General features: G+C 37.4%; 1 protein-coding gene across 1 annotated transcript; it reads left to right on the forward strand.

Moving 5' to 3' along the window:
* Positions 1-917: 917 nt before the first annotated feature.
* snx33 (sorting nexin 33) lies at positions 918-23798 on the forward strand. The gene is made up of 2 exons (XM_051689131.1): positions 918-3253; positions 19586-23798. Exons 1-2 carry the CDS (start codon positions 1843-1845, stop codon positions 19837-19839), a joined length of 1665 nt encoding a protein of 554 aa, XP_051545091.1. The 5' UTR covers positions 918-1842; the 3' UTR covers positions 19840-23798.
* The last annotated feature ends 833 nt before the right edge of the window (positions 23799-24631 follow it).

Consider the following 24631-nt stretch of genomic DNA (forward strand, 5'->3'; position numbering starts at 1 on the left):
GACAACAATAGTATAATACACAATGCTTCATTACCTCAGATCACGCTAAAATAAAACAGAAAAACGCTATTTCCCCGGCTGGTCTAGCTATTGCGCATGCGCGTTCTGGAGTTGATTGACAGGCGATGTCTGTTTCTAAAAGGTGATTGGCTCTTTTACCTGCAAGGCAGGATCTCGTGTTCTACATCCGCCATATTGGAATTCCAATTTCTCCCATTCATTTTAATAGAAGTGGCCCGTCTCTGCTAAATACTCTCGAATAAAGTTCTCTCTCTTCTTAGTCTGGAACGATAGGTGTGTAAATAATAATTGCAATATTTTAACTATTCATTGACTATATCATACCTTTTATGGCTTCTTAGTGCATTGAGTAAGTATAAACTTTTATCCAGACAGATGCTGAAGAAGCGCCAGTAGTAGCACGCATACATGTCACTACTTTTCTCAGCGCTGGTCAGGGTAGACCAATCATAATCGTTTGTGGTTACTGAATAAGGATTTTATTTAATCGGTTTTATATAGAATGCTGAAGTGAATATCAATTTCAAAATCAAGTCAGATAAAAAAATCAATTTTCAATAACATATCTGAACGATTACATTGTTTAGTGTACAAATATCTCAAATACGACAAAACAGGTTATGAAATTTGAATGTGGCTCAGTGAAGGATTCGGCTTTTTGAAAGAAGACAATTCGGAAGACATTTCTTCAGAAGTTATTAGCTTGCCACATTAGCTACCCAATATACCAAGAGCAATTTAGATGGTCTAGTTAGTAGCTGATTTAAATTCGAGGATTTGCTTGTTTAGATGCCGGCTACATTGTTGTGTTGACTAGTAAAACTACACAAGTTCTGTAGTTGTTATGGTGACCACTTGGTGGCGCCAAAAACATTTTCAAGTGCCACATTAAACTGCGCTACTCTCTTCATTGTTCAATCGTCACGTCATGGAAAGAGTTACTGCGTTTCTGCCAAACTAAAGTAATACTTTCTGAAAAACTCCTCTCTGGCCTGTTGAGTCTCAAGTCGAGGGAAATAGTGGGAGAAGAGAGGGATCTGAACTGTATCTGTGGATTATAAAGATGCTTTAGATGTAGTTTTTATTCTTTTGTTGACGGAACGCAGATGATGCGTTTATTCCGCATCCCAGTCCGGGACAAAATGTTAGGGTAATGTTTTCATCTGTTTTTTGTTTTTGTTTTTTTGTTCAGGCGGACTTGCAAACCATTTTGTGTTTGTTTTAAAAGAGCTTTACACCATGCAAGATGCCTATAACTGTTATAAAAGGATTTTAAGACAGTGAGTTGCAAGTGTTCGCCGGTACCGCGATTCTACTGAACGGAATTTATGGATGTATGGTTGTATATTTGCGGCTGAATATTATGGTTTTGCGGAATAATGAAACGCCATAAATTTTGGGATGTTGGAGAATAATACAACAATTGTGTAATAATATTACAATGTGTAATACTTTCTTTTAGAGTTACAAATGTAGCAAATACGATTATAAATTCATTGTTTCATTTTATCTGAAAAATAAACCATTCCTGCCTTCTTCTTTGTGGTCAGTAAGGTTTAAATCTTTTCCTTAGAATTTGACCAATAGCCTCAAAATAGTCTCCATAGGCTATGAGCACATTAACTAAATCCACTGTTGTACAGTATAACCTGATTTAAGACTATAGGTTATACACCAATGAGGATGAAAACAGTCCTTTTTGTGTTAGATTTGATTTGATTTGATCAGTACAGTATTCTGCACTTTGATATGAAGTAAGGAAGCTGATTGTGTGGCCCATTTTGTGTATCTGCCTTGGTATTGCAAATAAAAGACAACAAAATGTCACTTAGAGCCAAAGCCCTCTACACATTCCAAAGTGAAAACAAGGAGGAGATAAGCATCCAGGAGAATGAAGAGCTGGTGATTTTTGATGAGAACTCTGTGGGTGGTTGGTTACAAGGCGAGAACAGTCGAGGAGAGCGAGGGCTCTTCCCAGCCTCCTATGTGAACATCATCCGGCGCCGTTCTGGGTCCAACCTGACGGATCAATCCCTCAGCTCTCCTGAAAGTTCTCCTGGAAAAGATATATCGTACATTAACACCCAATCTACGACTCTACCGAGCGATGATGACGACGATTGGGACGACTGGGATGACAGCTCAACAGTCGTTGACGACGAAGATCCACAGAGAGGGATGGGTGCCAATGGGCATTCCCACCAGAGAGGGTATTCCAACCCAAATGTCCACTACCGTGCCAAGCCGTACGTGGAACGCCAAGACAGCATGTCCAGCAACAGAAAGGGGAGCATGGTGGGCAGGAACTTGAATCGTTTCTCCAGTTTCGTGCGTTCAGGTGTGGAGGCCTTCATACTTGGTGACGTGCCCATGATGGCCAAAATCGCTGAGTCTTATTCAATAGAAATGGGCCCACGTGGGCCACAATGGAAGGAGAGCCCTCAGCCCTTTTCCTGTTCCATTGAAGACCCTACAAAACAGACAAAGTTCAAGGGTATCAAGACTTACATCTCATACCGAGTGACCCCCAGTCATACTGGCAGTCCGGTGTACCGACGCTACAAGCACTTTGATTGGCTATACAACAGACTACTGCACAAATTCACGGTCATTTCCGTGCCCCACCTTCCGGAAAAACAGGCCACAGGCCGTTTCGAGGAAGATTTCATTGAGAAGAGGAAGAGAAGACTAATATTATGGATGGACCACATGACCAGCCACCCGGTTCTATCACAATACGAGGGTTTCGAACACTTCCTAATGTGTGCAGACGATAAACAGTGGAAGCTCGGGAAGAGAAGGGCGGAAAAGGATGAGATGGTCGGTGCTCATTTCATGCTCACCTTCCAGATACCCAATGAGCACCAGGATCTTCAGGATGTTGAGGAGCGCATTGACTCCTTCAAGGTGTTTGCGAAAAAGATGGACGATAGTGTGATGCAGTTGACGAATGTTGCTTCAGAATTGGTTCGTAAACATCTAGGAGGCTTCAGGAAAGAGTTTCAAAGGCTTGGGAATGGTTTCCAGTCCATCAGTCAATCGTTCTTGTTGGATCCTCCATACAGCTCGGACGCCCTTAGCAACGCCATCTCGCATACCGGACGAACCTACGAGAACATTGGCGAGATGTTTGCAGAGCAGCCCAAATATGACCTGTTTCAGATGCTGGATAAACTGTCGCTGTACCAGGGCCTGCTGTCCAACTTCCCTGACATCATTCACCTGCAAAAAGGTAAAATGAGCTCAAACAAAAACATAGCTCTTAGGCTAATTCTAATTGCAGAGTATTAACTGTTTTTCAAGATATTTGCTAATAATTGGGTCAAAGAGTTGTATGTGACATGAGTGCAGCAATGCTGCATTCACTTTTAAAGGAATTTTCCGGTTTCAATACAAGTTACGCACAATCTGCAGCATTTGTGGCATAATGCGGAAATCACAGTTACAGTAAGGCACGTACAAAGGAAGTGAACGTTAAAAAACATACTGTTTCAAAAGTACAGATCAAGATTTAAACTTTATAAATGTTAACATGATTTTAGTGTGATATAATCTCTTTCTAACCTTATCTGTGTAAAGTTATATCCAAAATTACAACTTCGTTGTTATGATCATTGTAACCCTGTGATCACGTTATTGGAAATAACGTTGCACAGAAATGTTAGAAAGCAATTTTATCCCACTGTTTAACCACTGCATGTTAACACGTATAATGTTTACACTTGTGGTTATGCTTTTGAAATAATGAGTATTTGAACGTTAGTGGATTGGCCCTATTCACATCCATTGTAAGTGCCTCATTGTAACTATGATTTTTGAGGGACTAGTCAAATTTTTTTGTTTTTTTGTTTGTTTGTGGAAATCAACATTATGCCACAAATGCTGTTTTTTAAGCTTAACTTGTATTGAACCCGGAACATATTATGCCTTAATGTGTCCTTCAACATTTCAAATAATTTCTCTAGTTTTACAAGATTGCTGGTTCCTGAATTCACAGATAGCGGATATGTGGGACACACAGCAGGGTTGACCCAGTGACATTATGCCTTAGGCAACCAATCATATGTGTTATTATGTATGAGTAGGGGTTAGTGGGCCTCTGATTCAGGACTGGAGTGAGTTTTTGTTTATCATTCACAGCTGATGTCTGAACTCCCAAAGGTTAGGTACAGAGTCATTTTACAGTGGAAATGTGATGTGTTTGGCATTTACAGTCAGTTAAGAGAAAGATTCATGGCTTTGCTCTGAAGAGGACGCATTTTCTTCATTCTCAGTCTAAATCACAGGAAACGAGGGATTTAGTGTGATTAATCAATGCACTCAAGTGCGTTTAAGTTCAGTCAGTTCATGGCACAGATGAACTTCCACTTTCATTATGATACTTTTGTGGAATGACAGAGTGATGGTTAGATTTTCTCGCTCCCAAGAGCTCGGATTTAACATATGCTGACATAACTAATACACGCCAGCGTTTACATGTGTACAAAAAATCTGATAATATGGATACATTAATAGGTGAATCTCACCAAGAAATGTGTGGCTCATTTTTCATATTTCTGAATTACAATATTTATTGCATGTTATTAAATTCATAAAATCAATGTGATGTCACAGTCTTAATGATCCTAAAAATAGGCCTAATTTTCGTTGTGCAAACCAAAAAAAAAAAAAGAAAAGAAAAAGGAATTATATATATATTTATACATTTATCTTCCATCATTACCAGCTTATAAAACCCTCAAAAATGCCTTGTCTAATATTTTTGTTACATTATAGGTGTAGCTTAATAAGTGTCTTTTGTAAGGCCTTGATTGGCATTTAAACCTTTTAAATATTAAATGAGACCCTGAAACTCAACAGTAGGTTGTCACGTAGCTTAGTAGCGCTATGTCAGTTGTTATAAGTTCCATTTAAAGTCCTGTATAAATGCATAGTAACTGTGAAATCCTCCTGTACATTGTGGAGGACAACAGCAGGAGTTGTTACATGTGTAAAGGTGTATAATCCTAAATTACGACACAGGTGTGCATGTGCTGTTTCAGCCTGACAAGCCAAAGGCGTGATCAGTCACATGACACATGAGCCTCACATGCCAGAAAGACAAATTAGAAGCCAAATAGTTCAGGATCTGTAGTGCTGATTCCAAGGTTTTAGATTTAATCTCAAAGTAGGAGTGACCAGTGAAAAGTATCACCATTATCTGTCACTATTGTGCACCTGAGACAGTTAGCCTTTATTATTCTGCAAAATTAACTAGTCTAAATCAAAGAACCACCTTGAGCAAACATTTGCCTAGTTTCTCCTCTTGACGTGTGTGTGTGTGTGTGTGTGTGTGTGTGCATTGAAAGCAGGCCAGTCTTATTGCTGTAGTTTCACGTCCACACCCTATAACGGTCATATCTTCATTACAGTTCGTGTTCAGACACAAAGGATCATGGCGTACAATGAATTATGGCATTTTTTTAAATAATCAAGTTGCTAATAGTGACTAATGTACAAAGAACATGTCTGCTACAGTGGAACTCTATTAATTATAGACTGTATAAGATGATTCTAGTCTTTCAGTGGATGAGCACTACTGATTAGCCCTTGTACCAACAGTCATCCAATCACTGATTTCTGAATCAATATTCATTTTACTCCATACATTTACTAGGTAATTTCTGACATTAAATATTTTTACATTCGCAGTAATAATCTACAGCGGGTTTTTGCATTTTTGAGCTATAGTCTTCATCTGTCCAAGAATACATGACACAATGCATAATCGGATATTTGAAGGAAGGACCTCAAAAACGCTGGGTTAAATACATGTTGTGCAGCACTTATGTTTTCATGCGCACAATGCACAATGTCCGATTAACGTGTATACATACTGGACGAAGCTGAGTTACCATCGCATTATCTAGATCTGTTTGTCCGACTTTGCAAAAATCGGTTTTAGTCGGACTAAAGCATTTACTTGACATTTTAAAAAGACACATTATTGTCCGACTGAAATCGAACGTTTAAAGTGCATGTAAACGTACCGATTGATTGATTGATTGATTCAGCCTTTAACAGACATAAAAAACAACTCTTTTTCAACAATTGTCTTAGTACATTAATATTGTTCTGCTTTAATTTAAGTTTAAAATTGTTTCAATATATCGTCCATCTATTATTCGTTATATGTTCTTGTCAGAAGATATTATTCTTGCTGGACTTTCAACAGGTCTTGTCAGATCTATTTTTTTTATCTTAAATCAAAGACTGTTGCTATCTAGGAGTACTTTTATTCATTTTAAAATTATTGAACATCATGTAGCTGCTAGAGTCACATTCAGAAAAATGTTTTGGGCCAAGTTGTAACAAATTGTTTTGGCCTATAATGTTTGTTCAAACTATAGAGTCTGGTCTCCACACAAAGAGTTCACCAGTTTCTCCAAGGTCCCTTTAAATCTGTAATTTGACTTATTTCCAATTGAAACTGAATATTCAGTTAAGTTGGTGTAATTTAAAGTAGAGTGGTGTCCTTCAGTATTTGATTGGATCATGATCATTAGGCTGCAGTATTATTGTTTTGTATTATTTTTCCCAGTCAAACGCTCTATATTTCGCGAGCCTATACAGATGTGTTCGCGTCTAGAAAAACTAGGCTGCATGTGGACAGTTCACGCGTACTGTGCTGATGCTGAAATTTGTGTACCATGCCTGAGACATACAGGCACGTGGAAATCAAAAGTTTACTTTGGCCTTAAGACCAGGAACATTTAGTAGGAAAGAAAACATGGTTGATTTTGATTTCATGTTTACTTTGTTTTATTGATAGAATTGTGTTGGCTTCACCTTAGCAATACATGTACTCTGATATACAGTACCTGCTATAGGAGTGCTGTAGTAATATAAATCTGGGCTTTGGTAAGAAAGCATCTGCCAAGGAGCTGATTATATAGCCCATAGAGGGACAGTAAAGTGTCCGTAAAGCATCTCTAACACCAGGATCACTCAGATCTAAGATCAGCCTCCATGATCCATGAAATGTAGTATCTGTTTCTCTTGTGAGCTGCACGACAGCGTAGGGAGAGATCAAAGAGAACCAATGAACGGAGAAAAAACAACACATGACCCTGGGAAATAATAACAACTCTCTCTGAGTGCGCTCCGTACACCGTTTTTGTGTCCAAACCAACGAGCTGTAATCAGATCTGCTGTGGGACTGCAGGACACTTGACCTGACGTGCAGAAGTTATGCTTGAACCGGACCCACTCCCCAAATGAAAGGGTTCAGAAATATTATTTCTCAAATGCTGTGGGATATGAATTTGGATAATACTGCATAACATCACTCAAAACCTATCTGTAGTACCATCTGAGCTAATACGGAGAGAATTAAAAATAAGAGTAAAAGCAAAAGGCGTTCCAGGCCTCGGGATGTGCGTTTACGGTAGTCATGAACCTTTCAGTTCATGTGGGTGTTGGTCTGGTTTTTTTGCCAGATATTTGAGTAATACACACACATACGCAACAGAGCAGATTTGTGTTGCTTTTAGTTTTTAAATAAAGAGGAATAACATGTCAGGGCAAGACATTGAATTCCTCTCCATCTCTTGTGTCGCTCACTTAGAACTGACAGGAAGTGAGGCAGGTTTTCACATCATGCATGTGTCTTACATACTTCTGGAAGAACAGGACAGTGAAGGATTGTTCCTCACCTGTCCTGAAACAACACAACAGTCTATAGCAGAAGAGCAGCTGTAATCAGAACAGTGACTCACAGTTATATAGCTGGAAGACATTAGCTCTGTTCCGAAATCAAAGCCACAGTGTTTTGTTGAGAGTTTTGATGCTTTTAGTCCATATACAGTGGCAAGACAAAGTATGTGAACCCTTTGGAATTAGTTGGTTTTCTACATGAATTGGTCATAAAATGTGATCTCATCTTCATCAAGTCACAAGTATAGACAAACATGATGGTGCTTAAGCTAACAACACACAAACAATTATAATTGTTCATGTCTTTTTTGAACACATCCCATTAAACATTCACAGTGCTGCAGAAAAAGTAAATGAACCCTTGGATTTAATAACTAGTCGATCCTCCTTTGGTAGCAATGACCTCAACCAAGCGTTTCCGGTAGCTGCGGATTAGACCTACACAACATACAGAAGAAACTTAGGATCATTCTTCCTTACAGAACTGCTTCAGTTCAGACATATTCTTAGGATGTCTGGTGTGAACGGCTCTCTTGAGGTCATTCCACAGCATCTCTATTGGGTTAAGATCTGGGCTCTGACTGGGCCACTCCAAAAGGTGGATTTTCTTTTTTTGAAGCCATTGTGTAGTGGATTTACTTGGATGTTAAGGGGCATTGTCTTGCTGCATCACCCAGCTTCTACTGAGCTTCAGCTGGCACACAGCCACCCTGATATTATCTTGTAGGATATCTTGATAAACCTTTTCCTCGATGATGGCAAGCGGTCTAGACCCAGAAGCAGCAAAGCAGCCAAAGCAGCCAAAGCATTGTTTGGTGTGATGGAAATTGCTATTTGAGAATTGGACAGTTGAAGAATTTAAAGAAATAATTTTCACAAAATAAATGGTTTATGTTTATTTCACTCTTTGTTTAGATTATCATAGTTTCAAACATGTGATAATTTGTATTTTTATCATGGATTTTCTTGGTTTAATATTGAAGTCTAGTGAGATTATTTAACAACAAAAGCTGCGATTTAATTAGATAAATAGATTGTTTGCATTTGCAGCATTTAAATGTGAGTACTTGTGAATGCTCATACCTTTAGAGATCCTTGGCTCATACACAGAAAACACTATTATGAGCATTGCATGCTCTGTTTGTAGCAGATGACAGCAGGCAGAGAACTAATTCACTTTTTAGCATGAGTCATATACAGACTACATATTTATTTATTTATATAGTAGTCTTTTGCAATTTAATAATTACTGTGATTCACGTAGCAACCGCCTTTTCCGGATTGGGAATCTGCCGTCATTATGTCCTAGCTCCTTGGTCTAACAACACAGAAAAGCTTCAAAATAAAAGCTCAATTTAAATGAAAAAAATATGACAGAAATAGATCACTACTATATAGTTATGTAATATTCACTGATATAATACTACTACTACTACTACTAATAATAATAAATCAATAGTAACTGTGTTATATTTAAGCAATATCTCACATCTGTGATGCTCTATTACGCAGCACTTTAATTGACAAAAATAACTCCAATGTTGTATTTAGGATTGTGCTGTGAGGTTCTGTATATAAGCTCTTCATTTGTTAAAAATTACACAATATTATGTTGAAAATTAATTGTTATACTTTCATTTGATTAAAGTTTTAATTAATTAATTAATTTAAACACAAGTTTGCTGATAAAATTGAAATAAACTGCTGATAGTGAGTTCAGAAAAAAAAAAAAAACAGGTATCGGACTCGGTATCGGCGAGTACTAAAAAAAAGAGTATCAGTACACGTACTCGTTCTAAAAAAAAATGGTATCGGAACATCCCTACATAAAAGGCATTTGAAAAGTACCAAAAATAAATAATGAAGGCCTGGTAAAAAGTTTTCAAATCAGTTTTAATGTGACATTCACATAACAAAAAGAAAAAAGTTGAAATCTGTTAATTGTAATAAAAATCAACCCCTGGGACATAAAATTGTCCGAAGTTGAAGAAACACCCATGCATGCTTCTGTACTCCTAAATGTTGGAAAAAAAAAATAAATAAATAAAAATAACTTTTAGCACTTTTAATCTTTCTTTTCCAGGAAACTGACCAAAAACACTGATGACTTTTGCACTACATAGATTTTTGTCCAATCAAATGCTCTCTAGAATGAGAACATAGGTCTTTAAGGCATCATAGACACGCCCCCTTTGCGAACTCTGTTCCCAAACATGGGCAGCAGCATGTTGATTATAAATACCAAATATTTCATTCCATGACAATTATCAATAAAAATAGTCAGAAACTGATGATTTTACCTTGTATTTGAGTGTGCTGTGTATATGTTTTGTGCTTTTAAGAGTATTTTGTTGCTAGCTTAGCAACATGCTAACGTCAAACTCAATTCAAACTCAAAGTCAATTGCCAGTCGAGTCTTCTGTGCGCTTCGCATGAAGGACCCTATTTGAAATGACGGCAGCAACATATGGAGGCAAAGCTTACTATGTTTTTGGAACAGAGGCTTTTATATTACTAGAAATTTCACTGAAGACTTTGAGTTCAGTTTTGAGCTGGAAGTTTAAAGCTACACAGATATGTAGTCATTGCATGCTCATGTTTCTATGAGAATTTGCTCATGGATAAATTGAGCTTTGACTGCTTTTCCAGTCTGAAATTCCTCTCTCTATTTCCACGACTGAGCTGTTAGACACATTAAATGCAGTCTGTTATTCTTTGTGCAATTGACATTCATTTCACTTCAAAGACTGAGAGAAAGCTCAAATTAATCTCGTAATTCTTATTCTGACCAAAATGAAGTCTGTTTTTGTGACTTTACAACTTTAGCTCTTATCTAAGCTTCTCCAGATCTTTGTGCCCCCTTTGTTTGGCCTCCCAACACCATATGCGTGAGGGATACATGTGTTTCTTTCCTTCTATATGGATTTGTAGACCAAGTAACTTCTCTCTCTTGCTCTGTGAACAAGGAGGTTCAGCTGTGATGGGCTTTCAGTCTCAGTTATCAGAAATGAATCTTTATTCAGATAATGGCAATATGGTACTGTTAGCATGTTAGGGCTAAGTAACATTTTATGACTCAGCTGTATGGCTTTCCTTTTGAGAAAAAGCAATGTTCAAGACTCTGGTCGAACCACAGTCCAGCAAAACTTTTCAGGCTGTTCTGTAGTACCTGATCATGTAGTTGCGATACGGTTATAATTAACAGTGCTTGTAACATAGCAGTACTTTGATAATATAATATAATACATTTAATTGAGTTTTTCTGGATATTAAATTGAGTATAACATCATATTGTATCTAATACGTAGAATCTTGCTGTTGTGATGCCTAAAATTGTAATAAAGGGACCCTTTGACAGTTGAACATCATAATGAAATTAAAATGTTGATATGATTATGTGAAGTAAAGGGCTGTTTACACCAAACGCATTTTTGCTTTGGTGACGCTCTAGTACGAGATGCTGAAAAGAACAGGGAAATGCAGCACAAGGGTCACAGACATCCGTCTAGCGCATGTTTACATAAAAACAGCTAAACGTTTTCCTTTCAGTGTCTGGCGCTGAAGCGTTGTGTTTTGTAGACACTGTGTCAGAACTGCTGAAAATGCATTCTGCTCTATTTTTAGCGCAAGGATGCATTCGTTCTGAATGGCCCCAAACGTAGGGTGTCCTAGCTTAGCAGACTTGCTAATTTAAAACACTAAATAAAGATTTTTTGTTTTTATTATTTGACCATTTGTAGCTTTGTTTATATGACATTAAATGTGATAAATGTAAAGGAATATTCCGGGTTCAATACAAGTTGAGCTTAGTTGACAGCATTTGTTGCTTAATGACAACCACAAAAATACCACAAAAATTTATTTAGACTCGTTTCTCCTTTTCTTTAAAACAATCAAAATTCAACGTTACAGTGAGGCACTTAAATGGAAGTGAATGAGGCTGAGTTTAAACACAGATATGAGAAGCTTATAATTTTGTAAAAGCACTCACATTAATTCTTATGTTAAAACTCATGTATTATTTGAGCTGTTAAGTTGTTTAAATAGTCATTTTTACGGTCATTTTAGGATTTTAGTGTTTACGGCTTGACGTCATCATGGCAATGAAGTTGTAAAATTGGATAGGTTAACACGCATATTGTTTACATTTTGTGGCTATACTTTTGAAATAGTGGTTATTTCAACATTTATGGATTGGCCCCTTTCACCTCCATTGTAAGTGCCTCACTGGAACCCAGATTTTTGCTTTTTTTAAAGAAAATGAGGGATGAGTCAAAAAAGTTATTTCAGTGGGTAAGAATATGGCATGACACCATTAGAAAACCTCTGCATTTTCCCTCAAAGTAAACAGTGGCCATACTAGCATTTTTGCATAAGGAACAAACAGCCAGACAGAAAGAATTTGCAGAGTGATACAGACCGTTTATGGATGCTCAACTTCCTCTTTCATTGCTCTTTTATGACTGAACACAAAGAGAAGTTCTGCATGAGGACAGGTGTGTTTAAATACCCAAAGAGCCGTGAAGATATTCACAGCATTTCTTTATAAAAGTCACTAATGGAAGGAGAACAATTCACCTCAAGCCCTTTAAGTAATAACATGTTGTGCTGTAGAGTTCATCCTGTTTATGTTCCATTAGAGATGACTAATGAAATTAAACTCCACTCTACTGGACCTCTAGAATTCTGGTTTAGTCAGAGACAGAGCACCTGTATTAAAATGAATGGGAGAAATTGGAATGCCCAACGTTTGTAGAAAAGGAAGTCCCGCCTTACAGGAAAAAGAGCCAATCAACTTTTAGATACAAAGATTGCCTGTCAATCTACTCGAGAACATGCATGAACATTAGCTGAACCAGCCTGAAAAATAGTGTATTTTTAGTATGACCTGAGCTAAAGAAGCACAATTTACAATACCATTGTTGTCAGATTTTACTGCTGATTTGAAATTTGTTCTTTGATTATAAACTTGATCAACCGTTTTGGAGATTTCAGTCTTTTCTTATTCAAGTAGATAGGAGCTGTACTTTTATGCCGTTTGTTTACATAGAAAATAGCTGCCCGTTAGTGTTTCAATGATGGCTGCCATTACTGTCATTACTGAGAATCTGAGGCTGAGTCCTTACAAATCTGTTTTCGTTTGAAAACTCTGTTTTCAGTTTTCCAACTGAGTTGTTTTATTGAGTTGACAGAAATGAGAGCATGTTGTCTCCCAGCAGAATTTTAACTAAATTTTAACCAACTTACCAAGTAAGTGGTTAGTGTAAATACATTTACACTAAGATGGGGTTGCCAACTGTCCCGTAGTAGGATGTACCATAATTTAACTGATATTTAGACATCCCGTACGGGGCACCTATTGTCTTGTATTTTATTGGCGAGAGTGCCGAGGGTGAAGTCCCAGCCTGCCCCCGTTTGGACGGAAAAATGCTTGAGGGGGACCCTGTCCTGTATTTAAGCACTCTAAATGCTCAGGCGTCCTGTATTTGCATGACGAAATGTTGTCAACCATAACAATGATACTATCATGTCTGGTTCTTTTTAAGAAGACTCAAGTGTGAACACCCTTTCTTGAACAGTATTTCTGTTGGCAGTAGAGCATGTTTGCCCATAACTTAATTTTGGTTAAAAGGAAACACTTGCTAGGTTTAAACTTTTTTGTTTTTTCAATCATATCACAGTTCAAATCGCTACTGCAATATTTTTCAAAATAATCGCAACAATTTTCTGTCCAAATCGTCCAGCCCTATATCATGAGTTTCCATCTGGCTTGCTGCATTTCTTGATCGTATTCCCCCCTCTTTTCCTCATTATTTCCTGTCCTCTGTCTCTTGAACTATGTGTTGAAAAGGGCGAAATAAAATATTGATGGACCTCTATATCCGCATTTTAAGATCATCAGCATTAGTAGATAATCGCGTCCAATCATGTCAGTTCCAAAATCTACCAACACACTTGTAAAAGGATAATTCATGTATTTTGTTTTCAAATTTTTAAATGCATTTTGATTACATATTGTGTATAAAAACATTGACATTGGTGATTAAAAAATCCATATTGATTGACCACTAATATCAAGCAGAACTAGAGGTAGACCGATATATCGGTTTTACTGATTAATCGGTGCAGATTTTTTGGAACTATCGGTTATCGGCAAAGAACTATGCCGATAGCTGCCAATAGTTTTTTTTATTCCTCCGTGTTCCTCTGAAAATTGTGTTTTTTAAATTGAAGCGAGGGCATGCTAAGAAAAACGCGACTATAGAGAAACGTCCCTCGTCAGCACATACATGGTGTCTCCAACTTCACATTGTTAAGTAATAATAATAATATATAGGCTATAAAAAGCTTAATTTGGTAAATATTAAATATGAAGCATTGTAACATGTCTACGTCATTTCAAAATAAGAGTCCCTAGTGTGTACTAAAGGCTACTTTAGTGTTAAAAGGTCCACATTACGCACCCAGTTGTTTTTTTTCCTGATTATTATTGGGATTTTGGTTGAAAAATAAACTATATCTGGGATTGTTTTAATTTTGGACTCTGACCTCTATGTCTGTGTAGACTAAAAACAATTCTATGAATTGATTTTAAAAACTATCGGACGATTAATTGGTCAGACTTTCGTACTTAAGTTATCAGTGACGGCAAAATCCACTATCAGTAGACCTCTAAGCAGTACTATGTTCATTCTACACCAAAACCTCGGTTGAGCTGTGTTATGCTGTGAAACAGACTTTACGCTGTCAACTCCACTAACATTTTGCATTTTAAAAGTAATGATTTGAGAGATGTTTGTTCATTTTTTTTTTTTTTTATAAAACTTGCTGCATTGAGCACTGTGCTGTGCACGGTTCCAATGGTCGCTTGTTGATTGTCCCTTATAGATTAAATGAGTCATGGAAACCTGGATTTATTGAGCTCTTTTTAAATAAAATGATGAGTACTGACTAAATAATGACAGAACTTTCATTTTTGGGTGAACTATCCCTTTAACACAGTTAGCTTTTTGGTGCAAGTAACATTGACTAACATAACATTTATATAGGGACTTTAAGGATACATGAAATCAGTTCCTGAAATATTACAACAACCTTCTTTACATGACGTAATATTATATAATTTAGCAGCTCAATGAGGAAATGCAAACACAGTGTTTTACATACAGACTCTGTGCACATCATTTGCCTGTACGCATTTTGTTCTTTGTACAATGGGTTTGTAATTCATCAGTTTCTGAGCTCAATAAAGGGACCAAAGAAAAAGTGTTGTGTAATCTGAAACTAAGAGATCATGCTCAGATTTCCTGTGTCAGATTACAGGTGTGGACAGTCACTGTAAAACACTGACCTCTGATCAGCGGCACACAAACTCAGAGACATCTAATCTGTCATGCTGTGTCTCATAACCTCTGTGTGGATCTAAGTGTTTGCTTCTGTGTTACAGTCAGACACATTATGAGGTGATTCAGTTGCTTTGTTCAGTTCAGATTCAGTTGAATCAATTCAGATTTGGGTCTTATGTTTGAGCTGCTCCTTTCAGAGGTCAGATTCTTATAATCACGAGAGTGAGCGTGTCCTGTCAAACAGGATTATGATGCAAGAACAGGTTACACCGGAAAGATGAGACAAATCTGTGGACATGGGGCCCTTTAATTTGACAACTGACAAGGATTAGAGATTCACTGAGGCATGACTGTGAATACTTATATATACAGTTTAATGTTAAAAGGAATTTCTTACATTGTTTTTATAATGGGGCCTCGTTTCAGAATTCTGCAATCAGAAGTCCTATTTGCACAATTAAATAAGATCACCTCATGGATATGTATTTAATTAGGGTGACAACATTAAATATAAACATATAAATATAAACATATACGTTTATACTGAATATAAACTAATAAAACAAGAATACACCCTTGAAAACAGTGATAACCTACAGCTATAATTTAATTTACTTCGAAAAGGACAGTGACTTTTACCAAAATCTGTGCAGGGGCTCAAGTAAATCAGTGACTCAATTATTTGAACTTGTTCATTTACAGTGGCAGGAAGAAGTATGTGAACCCTTTGGAATTAGCTGGTTTTCTGCATTAATTGGTCATAAAATGTGATCTCGTCTTCATCAAAGTCTACGTTAACATGAACACCAATACTCTGATTATTGCAACAATCCGAGTATAAGGAATAATTAGAATAAGATGTTTACATTATTTGGGCCAACCACTTCAATCCTTTTTACATGCTACTTGCCAATACTCTGATTATTCGCTGAGAAATGTGATGTTTTAATGCTTTTTTATAAAATAATATTACAAAAAACATCTTGTTGCAGATATGCATCTTTAAATACAGCTTGGCATAAGGAAAATTAGTCAGTCAGTTTGTGAGTGTTTTTGAACTATTTATTAAAAGAACCGGTTTATAAGAGTCATTTTCAACTAAACTTGGATGTGCTGTCTCATTTGATTCACTAAAAAGAATTGGTTCATAAGAGTCATTTATTTATCGGATTACACTGGTTGCTCTGTCTGTTTTGATTCACTAAAAAGAATCGGTTCATATGAGTCACTTGTTTGTGAATCGGAATACACGTGCTGAATGTTGTTGTGCTGCACCATAAAGCGATTAAAATAGAAGTACTCCACATATCTTACTGCGATTATCATTACTCTGATTATTAGCATAATTGCAATATCATAATCGCCATATTCTGTTTACATGAGCATCAGTTTAATTGCAGTAATGCCTTAATCGCAATGTAATCGCATTATGAGGGTACATGTAAATGTAGCCATTGTCACAAGTATAGACAAGCACAAAGTGCTTAAGCTAAAAACACACAAACAATTATAATTTTTGGTGTCTTTATTGAACACATCCCATTAAACCTTCACAGTGCTGTGGAAAATGTAAGTGAACCCTTGGATTTAATAACTGGTTGATCCTCCTTTTGCAGCAGTAACCTCAACCAGGCGTTTAAGGTAGCTGCGAATTAGATCTGCACAACATTCAGATGAAATTTTGGACCATTCTTTCTTACAGAACTGCTTCAGTTCAGCCATATTCTTAGGATGTCTGGTTTGAACGGCTCTCTTGTGGTCATTTCACAGCATCTCTATTGGGTTAAGATCTGGGCTCTGATTGGGCCACTCCAAAAGTTGGATTTTCTTTTCTTTATTTTTTAAGCCATTCTGTAGTGGATTACTTGGATGTTAAGGGTCATTGTCCTGCTGCAACACCCAATTTAGATAGACAGACAGACAGACAGACAGACAGACAGACAGACTTTATTGTCCCAGACGGAAATTTGTTTTCACCAGTCTGCTCCACAAACACAAAACATACAGATACCCACATTACATCATATGACATATAACATAAATTCCCCTGCCCCATCCGTGTACATGCATACAAATGATCAGTGCTATCGAGTTAATTTGTTCAGAGCAGTAATGGCTGATGGTACAAAACTTCTGCCAAAGCGACCTCGTTTCCATCTTTAAGTCCTGTATCTGTGACCGGAGGGCAGCAGTGTAATTGATGTATTCAGGGGGTGATCATTGTCATTTGCTATTACTTTCGCAAGACTTGCGGTGGCTCTATCATTCATATCTGAAAGGCTGGGAGTAGATAGGCTGATGATTTTGGAGGCAATATGTGTTATCTTAGTGAGTTGGAAATGGTTAACATTGTGAAGAAACAAGGGGAGCAGTGCAACAAGATGGATTGAATTATGCTTTTATAAAGCAGCAGCAGAAGGTGGGGGGCAACAGACAGAGCTCTGAGTCTGCGTATTACGTAAAGTCTTTGCTGTGAACGCTTTTGGATGGCAGTGATATGTTCATCGAAACTTAGTTTATTATCTAAGATGAGTGCAAGATATTTGAAACAGACTTTAATGCTGTCAACTCCACTAAAAATCAAAATTTCTACTGAGATTCAGCTGGCACACAGCCACCCTGGCATTATCCTGTAGGATATTTGGATAAACTTGGGAATTCATTTTTCCCTCGATGATGGCAAGCGGTCCAGGCCCAGAAGCAGCCCCAAATGATGCTCCCTCCACCATACTTCACCGTTGGGATGATGATTTCATGTTGGTATGCAGTGCCCTTTTTACACCATAAGTAGTGCTGCATGTTCTTCACAAACAAATCAACCTTAGTTTCATCAGTCTACAAAACATTTTCCCAGTAGCGTTGTGGAGTGTCAATGTAGTCTTTGGCAAACTTCAGGCATGCAGCAATGTGTTTGTTGGAAAGCAGTGGCTTCCTTCGTGGTGTCCTACCATGGACACCATACCTGTTTAATGTTTTCCGTATAGTAGACTCCTGAACAGAGATGTTAACCTGTTCCAATGATTCCTTCAAGTCTTTATCTGTCACTCTAGGGTTTTTACCACATTGAGCAATCTGCGGTGTGCCCTTTGAGTCATCTTGGCTGGATGGCCACTTCTAGGGAGAGAAACCACAGTACTAAACTGTTTCCATTTATAGAAAATTTGTCTAACAGTGGACAGATGAATATCTAAGCTCTTAGAGATAACTTTTTAACCCTTTCCAGCTTTATGCAATGCAACAATTCTTGATCATAAATCTTCTGAGATCTCTTTTTTGTGAGGCATGGTCCAAGTCAGCAGATGCTTCTTGTGAGTATCAAACTCAAAATGTTTAAATGCTTTTTATAAGTCAAACTAGCTCTAACCCACACCTCCAATCAACTCCTGACTCTAATTAGCTTTTGTTGACTTCATTAGCCTAGGGGTTCACATACCTTTTCCAACAATACAACAAAAATACAATAATTTGTGTGTTATTAGTTAAAACAGATTGTGTTTGTTCATTATTTTAACTTGGATGAAGACCAAACTAGATTTTAAGACAAATTTATACATAAATGCAGGTCATTCCAAAGGGTTTCACATACTTTTTCTTGCCACTGTACATGAAATGTCCGAACGAATCAATTCACTAAAATGAATTGGACTTCCCAACACTAAATATAAGTAAATCGAAAAATCCTTTATTTAAATGGTTGGTTCACATGAACTGTCACTTAAATGATTTGGATTTCCTAGCGCTACATATGAGAGAGAGGACGGTTTTGGTGAGCGTGTTTGATTACTCCCTCGGCTCCATATGCACGTGCAATACAATGTGATAAATGTTGCGTTTTGTGACGCCACAACTCGTTGGAAAAAGTAGCTTGTTTCTGGAAAAGCTACACTATTGTGAAAAAAACTACTGTCATGCTACTGAAAAATGTAGTTAAGTTAAAGCTTAAGTATGTAACTTTTTCAGTTTAAAATACTTTCTTCTTTCTCAGTTTAATATGCAGAGACAACTATAAGTAAGCCATTCATAGTTTATTTAAAAAAAAACAACAACTTTAAACACTGTGTTTCTGTGGCTCTATGAAAATTGCTCTGTTTGTTTTGAGCGACTCACTTAGACCCTCCCCAACAACATTAATCAACCAATGGCATGAGTTGGGGGTGGGACTATCTCTTTGTTTGACCAACGGCAGATGGGGGGGCATACTCAAAGCTGTTTAGAAAAAGTTTATTTTTGCAATTCCGTTTAGTGGCGCAGAAATTACATACTATAGCTTTAATAGTGTCGCAGCTAGGTTGCCGTTGTCTCTTTATGTAAGGTGGTTGGTGGGGAGGAAATGAGTGTGTTTGGTGATGTCAGCCAGAAAGGAAAGTCATTTCATAGGTGGATTACATTTAGATACATTCACAAATATATATTTTTTAAGAAATAACATGCATTGATAAATAAGACCAAGAACGTGTATTTAGAAAGTAAATAGCATACATTTTGAATTCATGTTTACGTTCGTTTTTCTTTCTCTCTTTTAGGTGCGTTCGCAAAAGTTAAGGAGTCTCAGCGAATGAGCGACGAAGGCAGGATGGACCAAGCGGAAGCAGACGGCATTCGTAAACGCTGCAGGACTGTGGGTTTTGCCCTGCAGGCTGAAATGAATCATTTCCAACAGCGGAGGGAGGTGGATTTTAAAGAAATGATGCAGGCATACCTGCGGCAACAGATTGCCTTCTACCAGCGTGTGGGTCAGCAGTTAGAGAGAACCCTGCACATGTACGATAATCTCTAGGGCCTGACCTTTGACCTTTGTACTGTAATGGAGATAGGACACTCCTGTGGATGGATATACAAGGGTTGATTTGAAATCCAGACTGGATATTTTGCAAGAGAAAGTAGACATTGCCGCTTCTGCACTTAAAAATGTCACTTTTAACCCCAGAAACCAACATTATAGTTTACTGTTTGAAACAATGTTCATGTAAAGTGTATCTTTGGTTTCACTATGAAATTTATTTAAATGTCTTTTAGATCAATGTTACACTTTTTCTAATTGTTTCATTCAACAGTCTAACGTGCGAGTGATGTTACTTGTGTGTCATCAGGTGCAGATGCTAATCAGACTCCAAAAACCACAGCGTATCACTTCACGTCTTATTAAGTACAATGTAAACTACAAATCTGAATCTTGTAGCAGATAAATGAAAATGTAGCAAAGTCGCTCAACTCGGCGGTTTGCTAATACAGACTTCGCTAGTTTGTTGTAAAACTAGCATATGACGCAGCTTGTTTACATGATCATTTGCCAAAACACATAATTTTCATTTTTATAAGCACATTGGGACATGACAATGTCTACTGTAAAAAAAAAAAAAAAAAATTTATAGCATAGTAACACTGTCTTATCTTGTTTACCGAGTTTTTGTTTGGTTTCTATTTTCGTTGTGTTTTGCTGGGTTGCCCCATCCACAGTGAAATCTTATTGGTCCAAAATTCTGCTCTAGATAGTTTTTAAAGCCGCAGTGTGTGTTTTCCAAACAGGTTTAGCAAACACATGTCTGCTTGCCGATGTTCGAATAGATAGTCCCGCCCCAAATTCATGTCATTGGTTGAGGCAATGTTGCTCTGTTGGGCCATTCAAACAAATAAAGCAATGTTTTTATAGCACCGTAGCGTTTTGGTTCAACCTAAGAATGGCTTAGTTATAGATGTCTGCACATCGAAAAAAAATTACACAGCTCAGATTACACACATATGCTCAGATTTCCCATGATTCGAACAAAATTTAGCACAGAAGCTTGTTGCATTGTGTCTAGTTAAGATGAGATGACATTTAGGAATCTTCTGTTGTTAAATTCCCTAAACGTTCTGAGTAGATGAACAGGAAATACACACAGCAGGTTTGTGTGGCCTCTGCTCGATTCCAGAACGTTTAATCAGATGATATGTGTAATCCAGCTCCTCTCAGACAGCAGAAAATTCCTGAGTTTACATAAAAAGTGAGTTACAGTGCATCACATGTTAGAGTCATGTGATATTCATCAGAGAATTCGAGTCAGGATGTCCAGAGTGCTCCCAGATGCAGTAGACAGAGTCTTTCCATACTAATGAATGTGAATACAAGTTGATGTGATTTGGAAAGAGTGTTTTGTAATTCTGGATCTGGTACTAATTTTTCAAATGTTATTGACTGAGACAACAAATGTTTTGTAAGTTCTTTGGAAAGTCTCCCTACCCAAGAGGATCTGAATTTCTGTCATAAACACTTCAGTATTAGCATTAGCATCTTTAGCAAAATAAATGTTTGTTTGGGGTGTTTCTAAAGGCGGAAGGAATCTAACATACTTCTTTTCTCCTTTTTGTGTTCTCTCAGGAAAAACCAGAAAGGGCTTACACTTTGTGCTTGATTTTAAGTTCATGGTTTTTGTATTCATTCCTTTTTATTTTTAGTTCTTAGATATAAGAGGCACAGGGGTTTATATTAGTAAGTCTCATGGCTGCAGTCTCACTTGACTCTGTGGTGAAGAGTTGCCATTTTACAGTGCTTTTAGATTAACTTTAAAACTTGTCTCTTGTCTCAAGTTTCAGATTGTAAACTTGGATGCTTACTGTTTGCACACTTGTTAACTGTTAAGGACCAAAATGTCAAACTTTAGTTTTACTGAGGGTTTACGAAAAACAGGTTAGAGGTTTATCTGAGCAGGTTTGGACTTGATTAATCTGGACCTGACACAAATGTAATGTAGAAACATCTATAGCAATGCATTAATAAATTAAGTCAACATGAAATTAAAATTGACCGTATCTTTCTTTCCTAATACATGTTCTTGGTATTATTATGAACAAAACATTGTTATATTCGTAATCATTAATGAAAATATATAACTTGCTCCGCCTCTGTAACGACTTAACTTTTCGGCCGATGTCACCAAGCCCTATTTGTAAGCCCCTCCCCTTCAACCACTTGTCACATGGAGGCTGTGTCTAGTTTGGAAGGCTGCGTGCTAGGCAGGACGTGTCCTTTGAAGACTGCAGTATACCAAGTGTCCTTCTTTAAACAAGCCTCGTATAAAGAGACGGCCTTACTAGGACAAACGAAAACGGAATGTAACATGGTTGCTATGACAGCACGACACTCTTTAACAAGCGGGAGCGCTTTGAGTGAGAAGGGAACAAAGTCCCTTTAGAAGGGAATGTATGAGGTAAATTTTAGGAGAGTTATAATGATGTAAAGAGAAAAGAAAATAAATTTTACAGGTGTACTTTTAGTCTAATACTTTATTTTAATTATATATTAATATACATTATACATATTATATACTCTGCACCCATCTACTGAGGTACTTCAACTTGGGAATTAACATTCCTTGCGTTTGAACATCATATTTACGGGCAAATTGGCATCATTTTGTTTTTAGACATTTCTGTTGAAGCAAAGAATTGTGGGTTGTGAGCGCTCAAGAAGGATACACCTCATGCATCCTCCGAATTCCCGTGAAAGAAGGTTGCATTTGAAGGCTGCATTCTAAGTGTCCTACTTGCTTTTCTGAAATGAGACAGCCTCGATGACGTATGCGGCCGACAAATGCAACCTCCGGAGGACGTAGCCTTCCAAACAAGACACAGCCAGAGACAACTTTTCACCATCCAATAAATTCCTGGATAAAATCCTGCCCTCAAAGCTGAAGTATGTAACGTCTTCTGTGTTAAAATACTTTCTCCTATCCCAGCTTAAGATGCAGAAATAACTATTAGTTAGCCACTCATAGGTTAATTTTCTTGAAATCTATAAGCACTGTGATTCAATGGCGCTATGAAAATTCTCTTTGTTTGACCAATGGCAGACGGGGGGCGTATTCAGAAAGCTGTTTTGAAAACAAAATTTATTTTTGCAATTCGGTTTGGTGACACTAGTGGTGCAGAAATCACATACTTCAGCTTTCAGTACTGACCTACATTTTTTTCCTCAGAAACTGCGAAGCACACCCCATTACGTTAGTAAAATGGGTTGCAAACAACATTTCATGTTGACTTGAAAATAAACATCCTGAAGAATATTTTTAAGTGACTGAGAACTGACCAATCCTGTGGTTTGCAGAAATTTTATTTTGGTATCCAGATGTTTATATGCTCACAGGTCAAATTAGTTAAAGAAACACCGTCCAATCCCTCTGGGCATTTCCTTTCTGGTAAAGAGGGGAAAAAAGTACAGATAAACAAAAAGCCTGTTTTCCATTCTCTGGAAATCTTTGGAACACAAACAGACCATGTGTGTTGTGGTTGTGTGTCCATTTGGCCACTTCACCCATATTCTGAGATACAGCAGAGCTCAAATGCACAGCAGAGTTCCTCATACCAAAGACGTACAGTTTTCCATGACTAGACTAATCCAAATATTCTGTTTTCATAATGGTCTGCTTGCTTTTTGTACTAGAGACAGTGGCAATGTTTTATCAGGGCACATCTGAAGATGAATTACTCACATTCTGAGAAAGACCATGTTTAAATGAGCAAAAATGGAACAAACGCAGAGGATGGACTATCTTCTCATTGATCAAGATCTGCAAAACTCAGTTCTGGAGGGATGGCAGACCTCATACGGATGATTTTGGACTCTTTTAGGATGTGTGAGATCTTGGTCCATGTTTACTCACTGTAAAGAGGACAGTAGAATTTATATAATGTGTAGATTTGATACTTTTCCACGGATCTCGTGTTAAACGGGATCTGAATAAATAGATCTCAAAATGGGTTGTGTCTTTTTTATGTTGTTAGAAACGTGTTTTATAACTTGACTGCCTGCAGGAAAATCAAAGATATTTGATTAAAGGTACTGTAAGCAATTTTAGCCATTGTAGAATATAAACAAACTGAGCCATTGGCTTCGCCACGGCCCCACTTTCCAAAACCCCGCACACCAAAGTCCGCGGGACGGGGACACCACTCGAAAGTTCGTTCCAAACTAAAGTAAGACATTTTTTTTTCATGAAGCTCTTTTACAAGATTATTAGTGAAGGGTACATTCATACAGTTCTTTCATGCTCCCTTTAGAGTGCCCACATCAAGAGATCTGTCCTTCGAAGGGAGTGGGTATAGAGACGATCACTTTCAATTGGAATTCGCCCCAAATTACAGATATCCAGCAGAAACGGCTGTCAAAAACAAGAACAGCAAAATAGCGCTCTCAACTGACAACTGTTATGAACAACATGGCATAAAAATGGCTTTAAGCTTCAATAATTCGCTGCAACTACAATACAAGGAGAATGCGCAAAATGATGGGCAGGCAAAAAGCGTCAATGACCACAGACACATTTTTGTTTGCTGTTTTCAGAGTCTAGAGCTGTCACAGAGAAATGTGAGATATCTCATGACATTTATATAATTAATATCTTTAAGAGAGTGTGACAGTTTTTGCATACCTTTCCATGAAAAAATCTTTACAGCACCTTTAATCTAACACTTGCAAACTAGCAGAGAACTAAACTAATGGTACTAAATTTAGCAGCATTGTACCATTATTTTCCCATAAAAATCAAGAGCTTAAATAATTTCATTAGAATAAAATCATAATCTCACAGACA

The sequence above is a fragment of the Myxocyprinus asiaticus genome, chromosome 46, assembly GCF_019703515.2.
Source record: "Myxocyprinus asiaticus isolate MX2 ecotype Aquarium Trade chromosome 46, UBuf_Myxa_2, whole genome shotgun sequence".
Classification (NCBI taxonomy): domain Eukaryota; kingdom Metazoa; phylum Chordata; class Actinopteri; order Cypriniformes; family Catostomidae; genus Myxocyprinus; species Myxocyprinus asiaticus.